Source organism: Vipera berus (genome assembly GCF_964194415.1).
Source record: "Vipera berus genome assembly, chromosome: 3".
Classification (NCBI taxonomy): domain Eukaryota; kingdom Metazoa; phylum Chordata; class Lepidosauria; order Squamata; family Viperidae; genus Vipera; species Vipera berus.
The window spans coordinates 122,157,115-122,178,947 of record NC_138204.1 but is presented as its reverse complement, the minus strand read 5'-3'; the positions used below and the strand labels follow the sequence as shown (position 1 = coordinate 122,178,947).

At 39.6% G+C, this 21,833-nt stretch overlaps 1 protein-coding gene across 5 annotated transcripts in view; it reads right to left on the bottom strand.

The window, feature by feature from the left end:
- KIAA0232 overlaps positions 1-14,772 on the bottom strand; it is a 237,712-nt gene extending 222,940 nt beyond the window's left edge. For all 5 annotated transcript variants that reach the window (XR_014026117.1, XR_014026118.1, XM_081325244.1 and 2 more), the window contains exons 1-2: positions 14,679-14,772; positions 208-714 (exon numbers count right to left, since the gene is read on the bottom strand). Coding sequence is in view for 3 of the 5 variants with exons in the window: in XM_081325244.1 (XP_081181370.1) it covers positions 208-438 (231 nt within the window). In the remaining 2 variants the exon portion in view is untranslated. The remainder of the gene's footprint in view (positions 1-207; positions 715-14,678) is intronic.
- Positions 14,773-21,833: the final 7,061 nt, after the last annotated feature.

The following is a 21,833-nucleotide window of genomic DNA, read 5'->3' as shown; positions in this document are numbered from 1 at the left end:
AGGCCTGCTCTGATTTGTCAAGATGGTTATTTTATCCGTCAAACATCCCACTGAGTATATCTAAATTTTGGGATATGCTTCAAAACATCCCATGTTTGCTGCTCTAAAAATGTGAAACTATGATGCATTATTTATTTTGATAGCATACACAGATAAATTTAAAACATACTTATTTTTCAGTCAAGCACATCTAAAATATGTAAATACCTGTTCCTGCAGATCGTAGTCATAATTATCATGCAGCAGAAGACTGAGGACATAGCGAGTATAAATCATGGCATCAATGCCACATTTTTCTAGCTCTTGTCCCAGCCAGGTCTGCACAGGGCCCAAGGCCTGAAGCAGAGACATTTCTGAAACAGATACAGGACCCAGACAGGAGCTTGAGGAGCTTTCAGATGGCAAACCATCCACAACAACTGTATAGACTAGGTGCATGAATCTAGGTGGCTTTCATCCTTAGAACATGAAGCATTTTCTGTAGATGATATTCCGTGGGAACCTGGAAGTGGGTATTTTCACTCCAGTACTGAGGAGACACGCTTGGCATCTATGGGACCATCATTTATATTTGCTGGCAGTTAACAGTCTAAAGACAAGACCCACTCTTCAGGCATAACCAGAGTATACTAAATCTTAACAGGAAACACATGTTTATGTGCATTTTTCTACCTTAATTTCACATTGAAGCCAGATGTAAATCCCCAGCAGGACCTATAAAAAGGGGAAAAAAGAAATTGTGACTTGTATTAAGAAAACAGATGGCAATTAAGAACACATACACACACACACGCACACTGATGCACTGCAGTAATCAAACTTGGTTTCCTATAAATGGACACATACAATAAAAGACAAGCCTCACAGAAAGAATTAGGCATGCACCTGCTTAGAATGCTGAGAAGTTATAATTTTAAAAGACTTGAAGAGCTTCTTCCAAAATGTCCAGCACTTTTTTCTCTTTTCAACGTTTAGAAATACAAATCTATGTATGCATTCACCATTTTGGAACTCACTTAGTTTCCATGCACTATTTTTCCACCCCATGTTACATTAGCAGTAAGCAGTGAACATGCTTATATCTTACGACAGATGGAATCTGAATAGAATTTTAGTACAATGGCAGTGCCTTGTTACTCAAAGGAACTACAACTATAATGTGAGAAAGTAAAGAGAAAAAATGCCAATTTAGTCAAAATCTGCTGCTAAATTAATATAGTTTTAGAAACATTCATTTATATAAAAAAATGAAAAGTTAATGATTGAGAGCACAGATAATTATGCAGCTATGATTCCCTAACAGAATATGTGGAACATTAACTATGTTATAGAATTGCATGCTCCACTGTGCTAGAAAATAATCTCATAATCCTAGCTATCAGAAACATAGTAACGGGAATACAGCTCATCCAGAAAGCACACTGAGGGTAGTTGCTAGTAAAAAAATTTCTAAGGCTCTGCAACATGATATGTAAAAGTTACAGTTTGGGGAATGGACCACTTTGGAAGAACTCTAGAATGTTCTTTATGTCCTTTACATTATGTCCAGCACATCAAAAACCTTTTCCAGGTTGGAAGGTTAGTATAAAACCACTGAGCCATCCTGGAATGGTGAGACTGGCATGGTCTGGAGGAGGAACTGAATGACTACAGTGTTTTTTTTTTAAAAAAAAACTTCCTATGCTTAACTTCTTAATAATTAACTTTTTAACGTCTGAATATGAGAGAAAGTATGAGAGAAAGTAAGAAAAAGTCCAGATTTCCACTTCTAAATGAATATTGAAATAAAAGATGGTGCAGATAACTAGTTATATTTTAGGATTTTCAAAACTGTCACATCAAAGAAGGTATCAGATGTATGAATTTACAAAAAGGCTCTAAGCCCAGCCATCTATCCAGAAGAAACTGCTCTTGCAGGTCAATCTTGGTAGGTTCACTACTGATGACTTAGTGAGTAATGTCCTCAAAATTAGGGAAGGGTAAGAGTAGGGCAGGGGCAGACAACCTCGGCTCTTTTATGACTCGTGGACTTCAACTCCCAGAATTCCTGAGCCAGAGGAATTCTGGGAGTTGAAGTCCACGAGTCATAAAAGAGCCAAGGCTGCCTACCCCTGCACTAGGGAATGGTAATCAGTTCATTATGCCGTTTGCCCTGAGCAATCATCTCTGGAGTTTGATAGCAACACTAACTATGGCAGTGATGGTGAACCTTTCAGAGACCGAGTGCCCAAACTACAACCCAAAACCCACCTATGTATCGTCGGGTGCCGGGTGGGTGTGGCCCATTGGGTGGGTGTGGCCCATTGGGTGGGTATGGCTAATTGGGTGGGCATGACCCATTCGGTGGGCGTGGCTGCGGTGGTAACGGCAGACTGGGCAGGAGTAAAAAGTTCAATCAATTCCAACTTTGCGAGATCTTTTTTTTTCCGGCAAGAAGTTGAAATTGATTGATTGAAACTTTTTTTTTTTGCACATGGCGGCGGAGGCCTGAAGTGAAAAGGTTTTATAAAACCCAGCTGACTGGGGCAACAACATGCGTGCCCACAGAGAGGGCTCTGCATGCCACTTGTGGCAAGCATGCCATAGGTTCGCCACCACGGAACTATGGCAACAGGCATGACATCTTCTAAAAGGATTACACCAAAAGGGGTCACTCTATTGTGAGAGAACAAGGGGAATGGCCACTCAAACATTTTTACCTCCGGCAGATGGAGGGGCTGAGGTATCTGACTGTTATAGGTAATCCTCGATTTAGAACCATTTGTTCAGCGACCATGTGAAGTTACGATGGCACTGAATGAATGGTGGTTATAACTGCCCTTGGAGTCCTGGATGTTCATGAAATCGTGTTCTGGGGGCTTGGCAACTCATTTGCATTTACACATGACAGCCATTTGCAACCTTCCATGCTGACTTCTCCAGAAAATCAAAAGGGAAACCGGGAAGGGAAGATCACAAGTCACTGGGGTAATCTCCCGCACCTGTGTATCCCTTCAGCTGCTCTGTGATTACATGCAGCACCTCTTATACAATCCTGTGTACTCTCCCAACCTGCGCAGCACTTAAGACACACTTGCAACCTCCCTAACCTGAACATCTTGTGTACACCTGTGCACTTTCCTAGACCCTACGTCTCTTTCACATGCTCACGCATCCTTCCTGGCCTTCCCCCACATCTCTGCACATACCCTTGTTTCCTCTCCCACCCAGCAATATCCACTTACTTGCCTACAGGCCTGGGACTTGCAATTTCCTGCTGGCTTCCCCATTGACTTTGGTTGTGGAAAGCCAGCAGGAAGTTGTCTTGCCCAAAGGCTGCACAATTCAGTTAATGATGGCAATTGGAATTGTAGAATCGCCATCACTAAGTGATGTGTTTGTTCTTTATGACTGTATCACTTAGCAACTGAAAGTATGGTCCCAATTGCCATTATAAATTGAGGATGGCCTACATCACAGAGCATTTACAGATTATTTTCGAAATATTTCTCAGTTCCAGAATTGTATACATCTATTAATTCAAAAGAAAATCACTTTTTTCTGAGGTTTTATTAACCTAGGGCCAGGGGAAGTATTGTCAGAGAAAGGATAGTCAATCTTTTCCAACCCTTATGCTGCAATTCACAATTTTCTCATTCTGACATTATTTTTTTTAAAAAAATCTATTAGCATCAATAAAAGCTATTTCTCTAAGCTTAGCTACTATAAATTTGTAGAGAGGAGATCTTCAGCACATGCCCATATGGGAGTGAAGTGCTAAATTTCTCCCCATGTGCTATCATCCTTCTTAGATACAAACCAACTTTCTCAGTACAGGTAATCCTAGAGATTTGACATGTCATTTAATGGATGCTCTAAATTACAACCGACCCCTCAAAAGTTACTTATGACCCCATTTCAAAATTACAACGGCTGCAGCGGGCTGTGATAATTCATCTGTATGAGCCACCACAGGGTTGCTGCAGCACCTCCCTACCTCACTCCCATCCCACCCCACCCCACCGGAAGCCTGCAGCATTTGGGCCTCCTCCTCACACGCCATCACACCCACACTTACTTTCTGCAAGCTGTCAGGACTTCCTGTAATGGAAGGAGGGGAGGCCATATGTCTTGGGCTACTCTGCAGCGAGTCAAATATGACCATTTTGTCCCCACGCACAGATGGATGGGGACAAAACGGTGGCTACCAGACAGACTACTTCATTTTGCTGCCTTAAGAGAGATCTGCACTGTGCTGCAGGAAGCTTTTGCAGCACAATGTAGAGCTTGTTAAGGCAGCAAAACACAGTAGCTTGTCTTTGGGCCATGCAGCAGCAACCCAAATACGGCTGCCATTTTGTCCCCGCCCAGAAATCTACCTCCATTACCATAGTCTCAGATAATCTAAAACAACCTTCAATTTTAATGGTATATAGAACAATCCAAATCTTTCTTTTAAATAAATATAGCATATGCAAAGATTTATGCTAATACACAAAGCACCACTTAATTTTTATGTAGCAATTTTCAAGCAAAGAAAAACCCAGAAAATAGTCTGTATGATGAGGTGAAAGTTGGGGAAAGTAATGGTCAAATTGATATGGAACCTGAAGATGAAATAGAAAATTTTCAGAGGGTTTGAGTCAGTAACTGTCAGGCTCCAAAAAAAACAAGACAGACAGGTTGACTAAGCAGATTCCTTTACTGTTCCTCACCTATAGACAGAAATCTTGCCAAACTAAAGCAGCTTATTTACACCACGACACATATACTCTGGGAACCATTAGGGAGGAGCTGTCCTGACCCCTTTTCTCCCACATGAACTATCTAAATTGAGCGGTCTCCTGCTATTCTGGAATGTAGTTCCTCCATCCTAGGAAGTTGAGCAACATTCCATCCCAGAAAGGAAGGAAGTTTGTTAGAAGTGGACAAACCACAAAGAAACACTCCTCGTAAGTTAACAACATGATTGGAAGCAGGAACTGAGAGGATCTGATGGAAAGGTGCATATTGGGAATTAATACAATGGGACTGCTAGTATATTTCTATTATTTTAATGTATGGTTAGCTGCCCAGATCACATTCGCAAAATTGATTAATCAATTTAATAAATAATAAAGTGATTTAATAAATAAAAATAAATCTAGCAATCTTCCCAGTACTGGTTTTACTCTTAATACGGGCTATAAGAGATTTTTCAGAGTGTGCTTCACTTGAATCTTCACTGAAGCAAAGTACCCTTTCAAAAATTGTCAAAATCGTCTTCGCTACTGCTTAGCACCTTCAAAGAAATTTCCATGCAACTACACCACCCACCTGCCCCTGGCAGCTCCTGCACGTCTCCCACCCAGGAGCCGCCCTCTTGGGCCTTGCTATGCTTGTGATGCAGCAGCCACCTGCATAACCTCCCTCATTCCACTGCATCAGCCACTTACCCGCCTACCTGCTTCTGAGTTGCCTGGGACTTGTGACTTTCTACTAGCTTTCCCATTGGTTTTCCTTGTTGGAAACAAGCAGGAAGCTACCACAACACTAATTATAAATTTCAGGACAAAGTGTAATCCATTCAAGAAATGTTTCCTTACAATGTTTTATTTTTTTCTATTTTGAAAATTGTTTTTCAGTATACACTTGAAAGAAAAGATACAGATAAGCAAATAGGGAACATAGAAAAAATATGTAATATAGATAAATAAATCAGGGATTTGAAAGTGTCACAAAGGCTATAGTTTTCTAATATGTCATTAATTAATTGTAAATAGTTAAACATATTGTATATATTATATCAAGGGACGTGGTGGCTCAGTGGGTTAGGATGCTGAGCTTGTCGATCAGAAGATCGGCAGTTTGGCGGGTCAAATCCCGAGTGCCGCATAGCAGAGTGAGCGCCTGTTACTTGTCCCAGCTTCTGCCAACCTAGGACCACTACGGTGGGAAGGTAACAGCATTCCGTGTGCCTTTGGCATCTAGTCATGCCGGCCACATGACCACGGAGACGTCCTCGGACAAACGCTGGCTTTTTGGCTTTGAAACGGAGATCAGCACCGGCCCCTAGAGTTGGAAACGACTAGCACGCATGTGTGGGGGAACCTTTACCTTTCTTTTTATATATTATATCAGTTTAAAAAAGGGTTGGGCAATAAATTTAACCAACAAATGTTCCAAGTTATGTACTACAAGATTCAATCGAATAGTTTTGTTTCTCCATTTTTTTCATACTATGCTACATATTTGAAGATTCTGAAACCAATAAGGTAAGCTAAACCATTATGAAGTAGTTTCAAAGGATTTTATCTTCACTGTATTAATAAATAAACCTTGCAATATTGTTAGAGCTGCACTGGAGAAATTTCTTGGTAGTTACTACTTTATAAAATAAACATGTAATAACAATATAAGGGGAAGAGATCTATACTGATTTTTTCTGTATTTGTCCCGATATTCAATAGTTTAATATTGCATAATCTCTTATTGAAATATTATGCAGAATGCGAGACCTGGCCTTTCCACAAATACAACCAAATCATAAAGAGATATAATCCATTTTGAATTTTATTTTAAGTAGCTAGCGTGATAACACAATTTAAAGTTTGGAAGTGCTAATCCACCTTGGTCATTCAAGCCTTGTAGAATCTTGAATTTAATCCTTAGACTTTTACTGGACCACATATTTTTCATTAATCGCTTATATCACTTACTATTTTGTTAACAATGTGCATTTAGAAACATTTGAAAAATATAATGAATATTGATAAAATACTCATTTTAGCAGTTGCAATTCTATCCAGTCAAAGAAATGGCTAGGTAGCACAATTTAGTTAAGCAAACGAAAGCTGGCCAGCTTGAAGGAAGGTAGCCAGAATGAATTTTATAGCCAAAAAAAGGCAAACTGAACTCCAAAGATTCTGCCAACACAGTAGGAACTGGTAAGCTAGTTAAATAACATCAAGAATTGAAGCAAACTGAATCAAAGTCTACAGGCTCTCTTGGTGCTGATTTATTTAAAAGGTCTGCTAATACACTGCAGACTAATTTAAAGCTGTTTTATTAGCCTTTCTTTAGGCAAAAGAGCACTGCAAAAAGCCTCACACACACATACACTTTAGCTGCACTTGCACCATAAATCAGCTTTTTCAATATTCCCCAAACAGTACTGTATTGTGCTATTCTTTCAGTTTATAATAGCTTTCCATTTTTTAAAACCCAGTATCAAAAATGAAAGTCCTAGCTTAGAAGCAAAGATTTTTAGACACCAAATCTAATAAAACTAAGTTACATTGCACTAATTTTTCTCACAACAGAGTATACCAGCCCAAGACAGTTAACTTTCCACCTGACCCTATTCATGTATCTTACCAAGTTTAATGATTTTTTGTTCACTAAGCATTTACAGGACTTTAGCTTAACTACAGCCAAGGGAAAGATTAATGTATAGTGAAGCTTCTTCTTAACAGATTAATTGGGGGCAAAGAGATATATACTTTTATACTTGATATCCATTAAGTATAAAAAGATGTCACCATGATGATTTACAGCACTTTCGTGGTGATATCATTGTACATTATACAAATGTCATGGAAATTTACGTAATCTCTTGCCTTGTATTGTGCTCTGGTGAGTTTCAGCGTTCTCTAATGTTTTAAGTGATCACTGAACTATATTACTCTTTAGTAACACATTGTAATATACAATGACATTTTTTATCATTAGAACTAAACAGAGGCAACTGGCAGGTAATTTTTTTAATCATCTCAGTGCTGTCTTCCTATTCCATATATCCTCAAAATCTCCAGATGAAAGGAAATTTTCAGAATAATTTAAAGGATGCAGATAACAAGGAGGAAAAAAACATTCTGCCTTAACAGTCCTCTATTACTACAAAATGGAACTTAAGACATTTAAAAATGCTTTCAAGTAACATATTTCTCTAATACATGCTATAATAATGCAAGAGTTTTAGATACAATAACATACAGTAAAAATGAATATACAGTAACAGAACAATAGAAAAATATAAAGTTTTGTAAAATAGATTAGCCATTATATATATATCATACTACGGTATGCTATTTTAATTATTTCTTTAATTTTGTATGATATTGCCAAGCTCTATATTTGTAAACAACAAACCTCTTAACAATTATTTATCAGATAGTCTGTTGAAATATGTTTCAATGTATTGGATAATGGTTAGACTTACTTTACAACAATATTTTAAAATTAAATAAAAGGTTACTTTTTAAAAGAAAATTTCAGAAGGGCATGAATAAGTCTGATGTCTAATTAACAAAATCGGAGATATAAAATCCATAAGGCAATAACCAATCTATTAACATTGCTATTGACAAACAACTAGATTAGATTTTCATAATTTAAAAGGCTATGGGAAAGCTCCAATTAATTAGTTTCCAAATTGCTATTGGACATGGCAGTGCTTGAATCTCCAGAGGAAGACAATTTCATAGTAATGGAACATCAAGGACTTGCTTCCACTCATATGAAAAACACATTGGCTTTGCAACATGGAATAAAGTAAAATTATTTTTTATGATTTTATAACCATACTTCTATTGGTGCAGACTAAGGTTGCAACTGTACATTTTCACAATTCCATCGTTCTGTTGACTCATGCACTCTGCACTCAACTATTACTGCAAGATCTTTTTCTCACACTTTTATCAAAGTATCCTCCATTTTAAATCTCATTTGATTTCTTCCAAAGCAAAGAATCTGTTCATTTTCATTTTAAATCAATCAAGATTGTCTTTCAATTACAGGTAATTCTTGGCTTACAACCATTTGTTTAGTGGAGAGGACCCCAACCTTTTGGGCACCAGGGACCAGTTACACAGAGAGGTTTTTCTGTGGACTGGAGGAGGCGTGGTTTTGTGTGCTGCCGGCATCCTGTGGATTGGGCTTGTTTGTGTGGCCTGGTTGCTGGCATGCCACGGCCCGGTACTGGTCCACGGACCGGGGGTTGGGGACCCCTGATTTAGTGAATGTTTGAAGTTTACAGTGGCACTGAAAAAAGTGACTTATGATCGTTTTTCACTTATGATTGTTGCAACATCCCCATGGTCATGTGATCAAAATTCAGATGTTTGGCAACTGGCATATATTCATGATGGTTGCAGTATCTGGGGTCATGTGATCAGATAATGGGGATGCCAGATTAACAACCAAGCTACTAACTTAACAGTTGCAGTGATTTACTTAACTGTGGCAAGTTAGGTTGTAAAATGGGGCAAAACCCACTTAACAATGGTCTTACTTAGCAATGGAAATGTTGTTATGATCACAACTGTGATAATAAGTTGAGGACTACCTATATGTATTCTATCTAGCATTATTAGATAGAATTTTGTGTCATAGCAGACACCCCTTAAAGTCATATATAGAATGGGAGGACTAGCACTAACCCTTGTGGCATCCATACAGTAACATATTATTATGCTAAGTAGAATTAGTATGTTAATTAGAATATCCTGTAGTCCTTTATGAAATATTTTGCTGGAATCAAGACACATTATGCCTACAACATTCCTGAAATCTATTAAGTTACCTGATCCAATAATTATATTGTCAACCTGGTAAGACTTGCTTCTGTCAAATACATGTTGAGTTATTCTAAACACCCTCATTTTCATTTTGTTCACTTTATTATCTGTTCTAGACTCTACCATGGTATGAAGGTCAGATTGTCTATCTCCCTGTGTCCCCCCATCACTACAATTTAATACCTCTCCGAAAAATCTGCATTTTTTTGTTTCTGAACTATCATCCATATCTCCTTGGATAGTTGTAAAAATACTGTTTATTTGTTCCTTCATTTACTTCAATCTACATGCCCCAGGTTTTATCTGAAGTCTTTTTTTCACGGTTTTCGTCTCCAGCCACCACAGGATTAATTTTAAGGTTTTTCTAAACAACCTCAACATTCTTAAGACAAATGTATTTTCCCTTACAAAGTACACCTTATTTCTTGCCAATAGGTCTTTCAATACTTTGTCCCAAAACTAAATATCCATGACACAGTTTGCGGAACTCTAACATTCACTTACAATATTCTTCTTTCATGGGCCAGGAATACAAGGAGAACACTAAGTGACTTTTCAGAATTTTTCAACTTCCTTCCTCTAAGACTATTATGACATGGCTACAGCTTTTTTTTTTCTTAGTTATCATTCTAAATAATTATTTTCTCCCTTTGTCTTTTTTTTTTACAGACAGTAACTTCCTTTGTTGCAGCATATCAACTAGCTAGATGATCTGGAAAATCTTCGTTCTTGGTTATGAGATGGATATTTGCTATCCTGATTACTTCTTCCATCACCAGAATAAATTTGCATTAGCTGAAAATATTTCAAGAGTGCAAACATGTTCAAATTATATCAGGACCTGTTCATTCTTTCATCAGGCACTATTAGGAGAAAAGTGTTTATATCGTGTTTTTTTCAATTTCAGGCTCCCATGTTAGCCAGGGATTACACTATAGGTAGTCCTCATTTAGCAATTACTATTGGGATCAGCAACACAGTTATTAAGCAAAAAGTTTATGAGAGGAAAAATCATATGACCATGACCATGCTTACAATTTTACTTCAGCTTTTCTTTATTTTAAAGTGTCAGATAAATCCCAAACAGCCAGGAGGATTTCTGGAATTCAGTTCAGAACAAAGCCAGGTAAAAGGGGAAATCTTATAACTCTTTTTCACCCTCTCCGCCATCATTTAAAATATTCCCCTTGATGCTGGCATAATTGGCAAGAAGAGAATTGAGGTTTGTATTTACATTCGTTGGGGAGGAAAGGATTATGAGTGTGTAAGCAGGCACGCAATAAAGAATATGTGTATCAAAAGGAGCCTGCTGATGCTTTTGAACCAGGCTTAGGAGAAAAGAAAAACCTTTACAGGTAGTCCTTGACTTACAACCAATCATTTAAGTGCCATTCAAAATTATGATGGACTTTTAAAAAGCTACTTACAATCTGTCCTCAAAGTTGTGACTTTACCCTCCCTCCCATCAAATTAATTTGGGCACTTTGGCAGTTGCCCACATTTATGACCAGTTGCAGCATTCCAATTACATGACTGTGATTTGCAAAAACATTTTGCTATTTTCTGCCAGAAAATGGGGGGGGGGGAGAAACTTACTATATATATGATAGATTTGCTTAACAACCACATGGTTTGCGTAATGAGTGTGACTTGCTTTAGAGCCATTGTAAAAACAATTGTAAAATTGAGGCTGTCACATGCCTTGACTTTACAGCTGTAATAACTTACATCCAAAATTCCAGACTTCGTTGTGGTCGTAAGCTGAGGACTTCTTGTAGTGTGAAACTGATTATAGTTTGTCAATTTCAAGTAGCAACTACAAGAGTACTAATTAACTAGTTAAGATCACAGGTCTCAACTTGTTAACTTGCTCTTAATATTTTTAGGGAAGGACTCCACTACACCGGACAGAAAAGCAATTCTGGAAGAGAGCTTGCTTAAACAATCTCTACATTCTGCAAGGGGGAGGAAAAAAAAATCAAGGCACAGGACAACATGTACTATCTGATTATAATGACAAAAGTGTGACAGAGGAAGAGAAACATATTGTGAAGGACGTAAATGCAGGCAGTGGTTGCAAAGTTACTTTTCATCACCATCATAACTGCAAATGATCACTGCCAAAGGAAGTCACTAAGCAAGAACTATTTGTACTGACATAGTGGAGAAAAATGTTAGTCTCCCTATTAGCTGACATACCATGGAAATATTCACAAATGTTAAAGATTTATCTCACCCTAGCCTTTCCCTGCATAAACTACCAATCACTGCTAACAAGCAATTGCTCAGTTCACATATTATGCTATAACATAAATCACATAGTGATCAGGTTTACACAGTACATAGCCTACAATATATTAAAACAGATTAGAAATAAGAAACTATGTTATACTTTTCCCATTATTTTTGAGTATTTGTAGTTTTAAAAATTATCACATTCTTCTAATTAATATGTAAGCACTTTTTTACACTGAATTACTTGAGATGGTAGAATAACCAAATATTGTACCTTTATTTTGTACAACTGAAGGCAGTAGTCAGCCTCCTATAACAACAAACTGCAAGATGTGTTGGGCTGAGTCACCCAGCCACCTTTATGCATGTAAGGGAGGACTACAACTCATAATGCCTAGTTTCTAATTCAGCACCTTAACTACCACACCAAACTGACTCTGTAACTAAATTGTTATACAATATAACTGGTGTCATTATGAAAATCCTCTGCCTTCATCTGTCTTACCACTATTTACAACATTGTGTGTACAATACTGGAGGGTGGGAGGGGACTTACAAAAGCAATGCTACCAAACAGAAGGAACATGAACAGTGATTACTATGGGAGATGCCCTCTGGCATAGCAAAAATAGGAACTGAGTAAGTGAATAATGTTGAACCTGTTAACTTTGACTCTAATGAAAATTAGGCATTAAAATATTGGCAGCATTATTAAAGATGTAGAGAATCAATGGAGAACACTCATTGAAAGACACTTGTAAGAAATACTTTTCCATGACAAAAAAGCAGAACCTGAAGTGCAACTGCAAATCCATTGTGTGTGAGAGAGAGACATCAAATTGTACACTTGAATACAAGTCACAGATCTGATTTTCTGATGAGCCTTCATCATATATTCAGAGAATGTTTATTTCTTGAAAATGAAGGGAAATACTGTAGTTCCAGGGTCTACATGAAATCAGTTAGCTGTTGTATAGTCAGAGAAACTGTGCTTTATTAAATAATCTTCAGGATTGAAAACTACCAATATACAACTTGAGAATAAATTACACAAGCTAATTAAGATTGCAACATATGTATGTTCTGGTTCAATGGGGGGAGGGGGGAAGAGAGAATGAAGATACTGTTTTACCGACTGATGTACACAATCCACACAAGTATTTCTTAATTGGATGAGTAATTCATTTTAAATAGTTGAAACTCCTCCTTTGAATATTTAAAATAGTGGTCTGATTTCAAGCCACATATTAAACTTGATCTATTAGGAATTTATAGTTTATAGTTTCATCATCTTAACACTTGTAATACCTTTCAAGTACAGGTACATCAATACTATGATCATTTCAATTGCAATTTAGCAGGTAATTCATCAAAATACTGATATGCCACAGATGAATAGGCAACTGTGAGCAGGAAAGCTAGCAGTATGTTCCTTAGGCTCGATTCAGATATTCAGCAATGTCTTTATGTAAAAACCAGTGCTATCAACAATTGCTTAAGCCACAGTCTTAATTGGTAGCATTCAAGGCTTCCTCATACTCCTGTAGTGATCTAGCAACTATGTAAGAGTGGTTTGTCATTACTATCTTTGGGGATTTATTTTTTACTTCCCAGCTTAGACCCTACACTTTAAATTTCCTAATGGTCTCCCATCCAAATAGTAACCAGTCTAACACAGCTGAAGTTTTTCAAGATCAACCAAGGTCACCCTATCTATTACTGGCAGCACATACCTGGAACAAAAAAACAGTTTAAGAGCATTTGGTTCCTACATTCATCTGACACTATTTATAACTCAATTATAGGCCTAAACCAGGGGTCGGCAACCTCGGCTCTTTTATGACTCGTGGACTTCAACTCCCAGAATTCCTGAGCCAGCTATGCTGGCTCAGGAATTCTGGGAGTTGAAGTCCACGAGTCATAAAAGAGCCGAGGTTGCCGACCCCTGGCCTAAACCAAAGGTCTTCAAACTCGGCCCTTTTATGACTCGTGGACTTCAACTCCCAGAATTCTTCAGCCAGCATGCCTGGCTGAGGAATTCTGGGAGTTGAAGTCCACGAGTCATAAAAAGGCCGAGTTTGAAGACCCCTGGCCTAAACAGTCTTGAATACACTTAGCACAAAAACAGTTAACAAATGCAGCAAATACCCAAGCCAACAAAACCGAATCGCTACTTATTGAGCCTCACGGTGCAACCAGACTATTCAGGCAAACCCATCGGGAGGTCCAAGGCAGCCAAACCTACAGCAAGCCACTAGCAAGGTGCGAGCCTGCAAGCGAGCCAAGAAAGATGCCCACTCCAAAGCAGCGCTTCTCACAGCAAAGACTCGGGATCTTCTTCTAACACCCTCTCGCAAAGTTCGGCACCGCAAGTGCCGAACCCATCCAAGGACGAAGAAACGGATCTGAACAAAACCACAGGGGGAGGGGGGAATGGTTAAGAAACACGGCCGTTATTTGAGGCGCGAAGCAGTTGCAGACAACCGCCCGCCTTCAGAACCGATCTGGCCAAAAGCCGCCGGCCGACCGATCTTTCCCGAAGGCCGTAAGGTAGCCTTCCCCATCCCGGTCGGCGCGACCTACTCCCTGGGGCGGCAGGCCGCGGCGCGGAGTTTTACCGCCTCTCCTGCAGGCGGCAGGCGGCTGACAGGCCGAGGGAACGCGAGCATTCTTTCCCGGAGGGGGCGCCCCGCTGCCCCCTGCGCCGAGCCAGCCGTGCCTCCGGATCACTCGGCGGACAGGGCCGCCAGGCCAAACCAGGCTAGGCCCGCCTCTCCAGTCCGTTCTCGCCTTACAGCGCCACAGGCCTCAGCAGGCCGGACGGGCGGCGGGGGGGGGGCAGCGGAGGGATGCGGTGCGGCGCTGTCCGAGAGAGACGGCAGCGGCCTCCTTCAAGGTCGCCCTTACCTGCCGGGGCCTCTGGCGACCCGTCCCGAGTCAGGCGGCGGGACCAAGCCGGAATTCGCCCGAAGAGGCGTTACGTAAACCGGCACCGGCCCCGCCGAGGGGAGGAACGAAAAGGCGGGGCGCCCTCGCTGGCCACTGCGCAAGCGGTTTGCTGTCTCCCCTCCCCCCGGGCTCCGCCCCGCTCCTTCCGCCCGGCGTCTGCGCGCGCGCGCGCGCGAGCGGGGCGGGGGCTGTGTGTGCTGTGGCGCCTCTCTCGTCGGATCCTGGCACGGGGGGAGGGGCTTCATTTGCAAGCCGGTGGACCGCAGCCGGGCTTTATTTATTTATTTTATTTATTGTAATCCCATTTATATCCCGCCCTTCTCCAAAGACTCAGGGCGGCTTACAATTTAAGCACAAACCAATGTGCTTAGCAATAGCCTTCATTCTATGTATATGCAGCGGAGGGTCGCGCTACGGCGCTTTTGTCTCTTGAGTTGAAATGTGATTAAAGTGGCGGTCCAAGTGTAACTGACGTGGAACGCATTTATTTCTAGACAGCGCTTTCCGTCCTGCCGCTTTTTGAATAGAGCTTTTTTTTTGCTGATTAATGCCCGGTTTTAAATTCAACTTGACAAGAATGGTTGCATGGATCAACTTACAGTTCAACCCTTCAGCTAATTTCAATGTACACATGTTGTACTTTGACAATAAAGGTTGTTGTTGTTGTTGTTGTTGTTATTATTATTATTATTATTATTATTATTATTATTATTATTATTATTATTATTATTATACTATTATTATTATTATTATTATTATTCTATTGAGAAAGAAATGCTTAAGATAAACCCATTGAAATGGACCAATGCTTAATAGGCTTATCTAAGAACTTTATCAGACTTAAGAAGGAATTCCCAATGGCTGAAGTCGGACATAATGTGAAACTACAAACAAATTAATGATATTATGGCTTTGTATAGTTGGAAAACAGAGCTGTGGTGGCTTGGGTTATATATTATACAAAAAGCCATCTCATAAACCATGGTTTATAGGCACCATGACTCTCTTTACTTACTGCCCTAAATGTAAACTAAACAGGATCCATACAGTATGCTAACCATAGGCATCTCTTCTTAAACACAACAATAGCATATTGATAAAATAAGTGTTATGGTGCCACACCTTAAGACGCATCCTTTAGTTTTTGAATCACGTCACATAAGTATGTAAAAAGTGGAATTCGTTAGGGCATTGCAAAGTGCTTTACATTCTTTGAAAACACATTATGCTAAGCTATAATGTAGCTTCTTTCATTTTTATTCTCTTTAATGTATGAACATAATCAGTTGTGTTTTGTCCCCCATGATTAAGCAATCCATGGTTAAATGCAATCTTTGAAACAACACATTGCTCTTTCTAGTGTATATTCTTATTCTCAAACTTTTTTTTATTCTGAGCAAACACTAAGTTATAATTTTTAATGGTCTGCTTTTGTCTTAGCATGTTAAAATGATGGTTTATGCATAATTGTGGTGTAAACTCAGCTATTAAGACATTCAAGAAACTCAGGCTGTGTTCATATAGCATATTTATGTTTTATTAAATTAACTCAATTTTCTGGGTTCTCATTAACTATATGGACTACATTTCTACATTAGGTTAAATTTTTACTTGATTATCTATGATCTGACAAAAGGGAAATTCCCCACCTATTATTGTACTGGTAAAAGGTTTGTTGGGTGATAATAACCAAAGTGATTATAAAACTAATGAATTGGCAATCAAATGACAAATGCTGATCAATTTCAGGAACTATAAAAGATGAATACTGGGGCAAACACTCCTAACTTCACTTCCACATTAATGAATGAACTGAGCTAAGCAGGAAAAATAATCTTTGTGACTCACTGGATAGCAGGCTGAAGCAACTTTAAAAAAGCAAATTTCACACTATGGCTAAAACTTCCAACACTGTGTAATGCCCTTAAATGTATGTATGCATTTGGAATACTGCATACAACTCTGCATGGTTTATTTGAAAATGAATGTTACATATACAAAAAGTGTAGAAAAGGATAGCTAAAATAATTGGGAGGCTTGAAGGCTTCTGTATAAGAAACAGGTAGAATGTTGGGAACATTTTAACTTTAAAAAGTTGATAGCATTACTGTTGTATTATGCATGCCAGAAGTAAACAAGAAACTTTTTCTCTCAAAACACTAGTATCAGATAAAAGAAAGAACTTCATATGGTGTATAATTAACCCATGGAATTTATTACCATGGGATGTGGTGGTAACCAACTTGGCTTTAAGATATAGATATGAGGACTGGGCTGTTAGTTCTTAAGACCTAATGGTGTCTATGGCTTGGAAATAGCATGCCTCTAGATACCAGCTACATTATGGCTTAATGTGATATTTACTCAATATTTATTTAAAGGTTCATTTTTCAAAAGAATTTCAAGGCGCAATGAGAGCTGCTACTGTCAAGCAAAATCAATAATTTTATCTCTTCTGCAAGTGTGAGAAAGCTTATTAGAGTTCTTTATTTCACATGTAAATTTTGTACAGTTTCTGCTTCTCTCTGGTCAAACTATTTTTCAACTTTCAAGCAAAGCAGATAATACCCTCCTCAGTTATTTTCTTTGGAATTACCATGAATAATTCAAATATCAAGTTTTGATTTTTTTATTTTATTTTACCATGCTGGTCAACAAACACTATTTGTCAGGATTACTCAGGCATAGTTTACGAACATGGCAAATCCATAAATCACAGAGTCATAAAATCATAGGGCTGGAAGGGACCTTGGAGATTTTTTAGCCCAACCCCCTATGCAAGGGAGGAGACCTTAATGCATCCTGGACAACTGGCTGACCAATCTTTTTTTGAAGACCTCCACTGATGGAGCACCCACAACTTTGGGAGGTAAGCTGTTCCATTGGTTAATTGTTTTCACTGTCTGCAAATTTCTCCTTAGCTCCAGATTGGATCTCTTTTTAACAAGCTTCTCCCCTTTGCTTCTTATCCTGCCCTCAGGTGTTTTGGAGAATAAGTCAATTCCCTTCTCCCTGTGACTGTCTCCCAAAGATAGCTAACATGTCACCCCTAATCCTTTTCTTCATTAGACCACTAGACCTACCTAGTTCCCATACCTGTTCATCATACAGTTTAACCTCTAACCCCCTTATCATCTTTGTTGCTCTTCTCTGCACTCTTTCTGGAATCTACACATCTTTTGGGGATAATGGTGACCAGAACTGGACACAGTATTCCAAGTATGGCCTCACAAGAACAGTATAGAGTAGAACTATTACTTCTCGTAATCTTCATGCTATCTCTGTGTAGATGCAGCTTAGGACTGCATTGGCTTTTTGGCAACTGCAGGACATTGCTGGCTCATGCTTTAAGGGATAGTCCACTAGGACAGGGGTCCCCAATTTGTGGGCCACGACCCGCTACTGGGCCGCATGAGTGGTGTGCAGAGGGTGCCAGCACTTATAGCCCCACTTGTGTGAGCTGCGAGTGCACATGTATGCTGCTCACACAAATGAAGCTGTGCATGTGCATGCCTGCCTCTTACACAAAACCATCCCTTGCCCCCCCGCCATGACAGGCTGCCAACCCAGAAAGGTTGGGGAATGCTACATTAGGACAACAAGACTCTTCTCACAGAGTCTTGTTGTCTCACAGTTACTACTGTTGAGTCCCAGGTACCATCTAGTCTATATATGTGCATTTGGTTCTTCCTGCCTAAATGCATGATGTTGCTTTTCTCACAACTTTTCTCACCACTGAATTGCATTTTGTTGGATAGGGCCCAAGTTTGTCAAGATCCTTCTGAATCATGAGTCTGTCTTCCAAAGTGTTGGCAATTTCCCCCAGTTTGGTATCACCTGCAAATTTAATGAATTCCTCTTCTATCCCTTTATTGAGATCGTTTATGAAGATGTTGAAGAGCACTGGGCCCAAGACAGAACCTTGATGTGTCCCACTGCATCTTCCCTCTATGTAAATGTAGTTCTATTAAGGATTACACACTGAGTGCAATTGATCAACCAAGGTACTGGTACTTACCTTTAAAGCCCTACAGGGCTTAGGCCCGGGATGTTTGCAGGACCGTCTGCTGCCGGGAACGATCTCCCATCGCCCAGTAAGCTCACACAGAGAGGGCCTCCTCAGGGTGCCGTCGGCTAGACAGTGTCGGCTGGCGACCCCCAGGGGGAGGGCCTTCTCTGTGGGAGGGCCAGCCCTATGGAACCAACTTCCCCTTGAGCTCCGGATGGGCCCGGATCTCCGGTCCTTTCGCCGTGGCCTTAAAACACGTCTTTTCCATCAGGCTGACCTGGACTGACAACAGGGATTTTAAAATGTTTTTTAATTTTTAACTTCAATTTTAATTTATTTTATTGGGGCTGTTAATTTAATTGTTTTTAACTTTTGTATCGTTGTATTTTATTGTCGTTAGCCGCCCTGAGTCCTTCGGGAGATAGGGCGGCATATATGTCCCAATAATAAATAAATAAATAAATAAATAAATAAATAAATAAATAAATAAACTGCAATTTCATCTGGTGGTGGTACTGCCCATCCCACATTGTTCTATCTGACCAAGAAGTAGGCTGTGGTCTACTTTGTCAAATGCCTTATTGAACTCCAAGTAAACTATACCCACAGCATTTCCCTGATCCATTAATTTAGTCATTTATCAAAGAAGGCAATAAGGTTGTCTGGCATGATTTGTTTTAACAAACCAAAGCTGGCTTCCAGTGAATTGCTTTGTTGTTTTCTAAAGAAAAACATTTCCTTGTCTAGTCATGTCTGACTCTAGGGCATATTGGTCATCTCCGTTTCTTGGCTGAGAGAACCAGTGTTGTCTGAAGACATTTTCCGTGGTCATGTGGCCAGCATGGCTATATGCCAAAGGCGCATGGAATGTTGTTATCTTCCCACTGAAGTGGTACCTATTTATGTATTTACAATTGCATGCTTTTGAACTGCTAGGTGGGCAGGAACTGGGGCAGGAATGTGAGCTCCACTTGTGGCATGGTGCTCGGGTCTCAAACCTGGGCTGTCAGCTTTCCAGCTGACAAGCTCAGCATCTTTAATCACTGAGCAATCACACCCAAAAATCTGCTGCTTGATTAGCCTTTCTAGGATTTCCCCAGGTATTGATGTAAGCTAATTGATCTGTAGCTTCCTGGATACATTTTTTCCCTTTCTTGAAGACTGAAACCACATGACCATTTTTCCAGTCTTCTGGCAGTTCTCTGGTGTTCCAGGAGCTCTGAAATTGTTTGTTTAGCTCATTCAGTATTTAAACCATCTGTCCTGTTGATTTGAAATCGTCTGAAGTGGATAGGTGTTTTAAACCAATTTTTTACCTACATTGATTTCCTGTTCTACCATTGTGCTGCTTTTAATGGTTGGGCTATTTTTTTCCCTTTTGCTTAAAGACAGATGCAAAGAAGGAATTAAGCGGCTACACTTTCTCCCTGTTGTCTGCCACCTTCTTGCCATCTCTCTTTAGTGGACTGATCATTTCCTTGACTTTTTTCTTGTGCCTTACTTATTCAAAGAAACTTTATTTATGTTGTAATTTTTGGTATTTGTTGAAAGTTTTAGTTCATTCTGAGCCTTAGCCTTTCTGACATCATTCCTTTAGATTTGGGCTATTTGCTGGTATTCCGCTTTTATTTATGTGCCCCGATTTCCATTTTTTATATTTGTCCTTCTTGCCCTTCAGTTTGTCAGAGAGTTCTTTGTGCAACCATGCTGGTCTTGTCTGGTATCTTTTGTTTTTCTTTCTCTATGGCACTGTTTTTGATTGGCCCTTTAATTTTACTTTTTTCAGAGTTTCCCATGTGCCATGAACTGCTTTTCCTTCTATGATTTCCATTTCCATTTCCTAATCTCTCTCTCTCAAGTTTGTTGAAGTCAGCTCTGTTAAAGTCTAAAACACTGGTATTACTTGTTCAGTTGCCTGGAGCCTGCATAATGGTGAATTCTAGTATGACATGGTCGCTCTCCCCCAAAGTTCCTACTACTTCCACTCCCTCAACTATTTCATCTTATTCACCATCATCATCATTTTAGCCATTGTCTATCCACTGCAGGATGAAGGCCTCTTCTGCACGTTTCCAGCCTGTATGGTCCTGAGCTTTCTTTTGCTAATTGGGCCGGTAATACTTGCCAGTGTTGTTGATCCATCTTGTTTTAGGTCTCTTTCATGTTTCATCTGTATTAGTTAGGATTAAATACAGCATAGCTGACCATCTAGTACTCAGCTAGGTGTGTCAGAAACCTGTTCCATATTCCACTTGCTGCAGAGTTTCCCAGCTGATAACAGGATAGTTAAATTCCCCCATTACTACAGTGGTGTATTTCCTGCACACCATGGCTAATGAAATAGAAAAAAAATCATCTATTTCTTCCAGTTGGTTGGATGGTCTAAAGTACAAAATTATGGCAATGTCATTTATTTTTCCTCTGATATTCATCCAAATATTTTTAAGAAGGCTTTCATCCCTGGTATTATGTATGTCTGTTGAGGTGTAGACATTCTTTACATACAATGCAATTCTTCCCCTCCCCTTTTTGAGTTGGTTCTGTTTCTTTTCAACAATTTATATCATTCTAGCAGCATATTCCAGTCAGGGGTTCCATCTCACCAAGTTTCAGTAATAGCAACAATATTGTATCTACTAGGACTTCAAGTCCTCCCTGTTTGATACCCAAACTCTGAGCATTACTGTATACACTGTATAGGCATCTAAACTCAATACAGTTGACCTTGCATTTGTATCTTATGTCTCCTGAGTTCTCCTTCCTTCTCATCACTCCCTTTCTCATTGGTTGGTTGGTTGTCTTGTAGATTATGTTTGGGGTTGGTTGTCTTGTAGATTATGTTTGGGGTTTGGTTTTAAAAATTGGTCTCCCTCACCTTCCAGTCCCAGTTTTAAGCTCTTTGGGTGAGCCTAGCTCGTTGCTTTCCAAACACAAATTCGTCCCTGACTTTGTGAAATGTAGCCCATCTCTTGTCAGAGGCCCTTCCTGTAGGTAATGGTCCAAAAATCCAAACTTTTCTCAGCAGCACTCTCCCTTGAGCCATGGTTTACTTCTAGAATGCTCTGTTCTCTCGTTGTATATTGACCTTTCTTTGGAAGTACAGA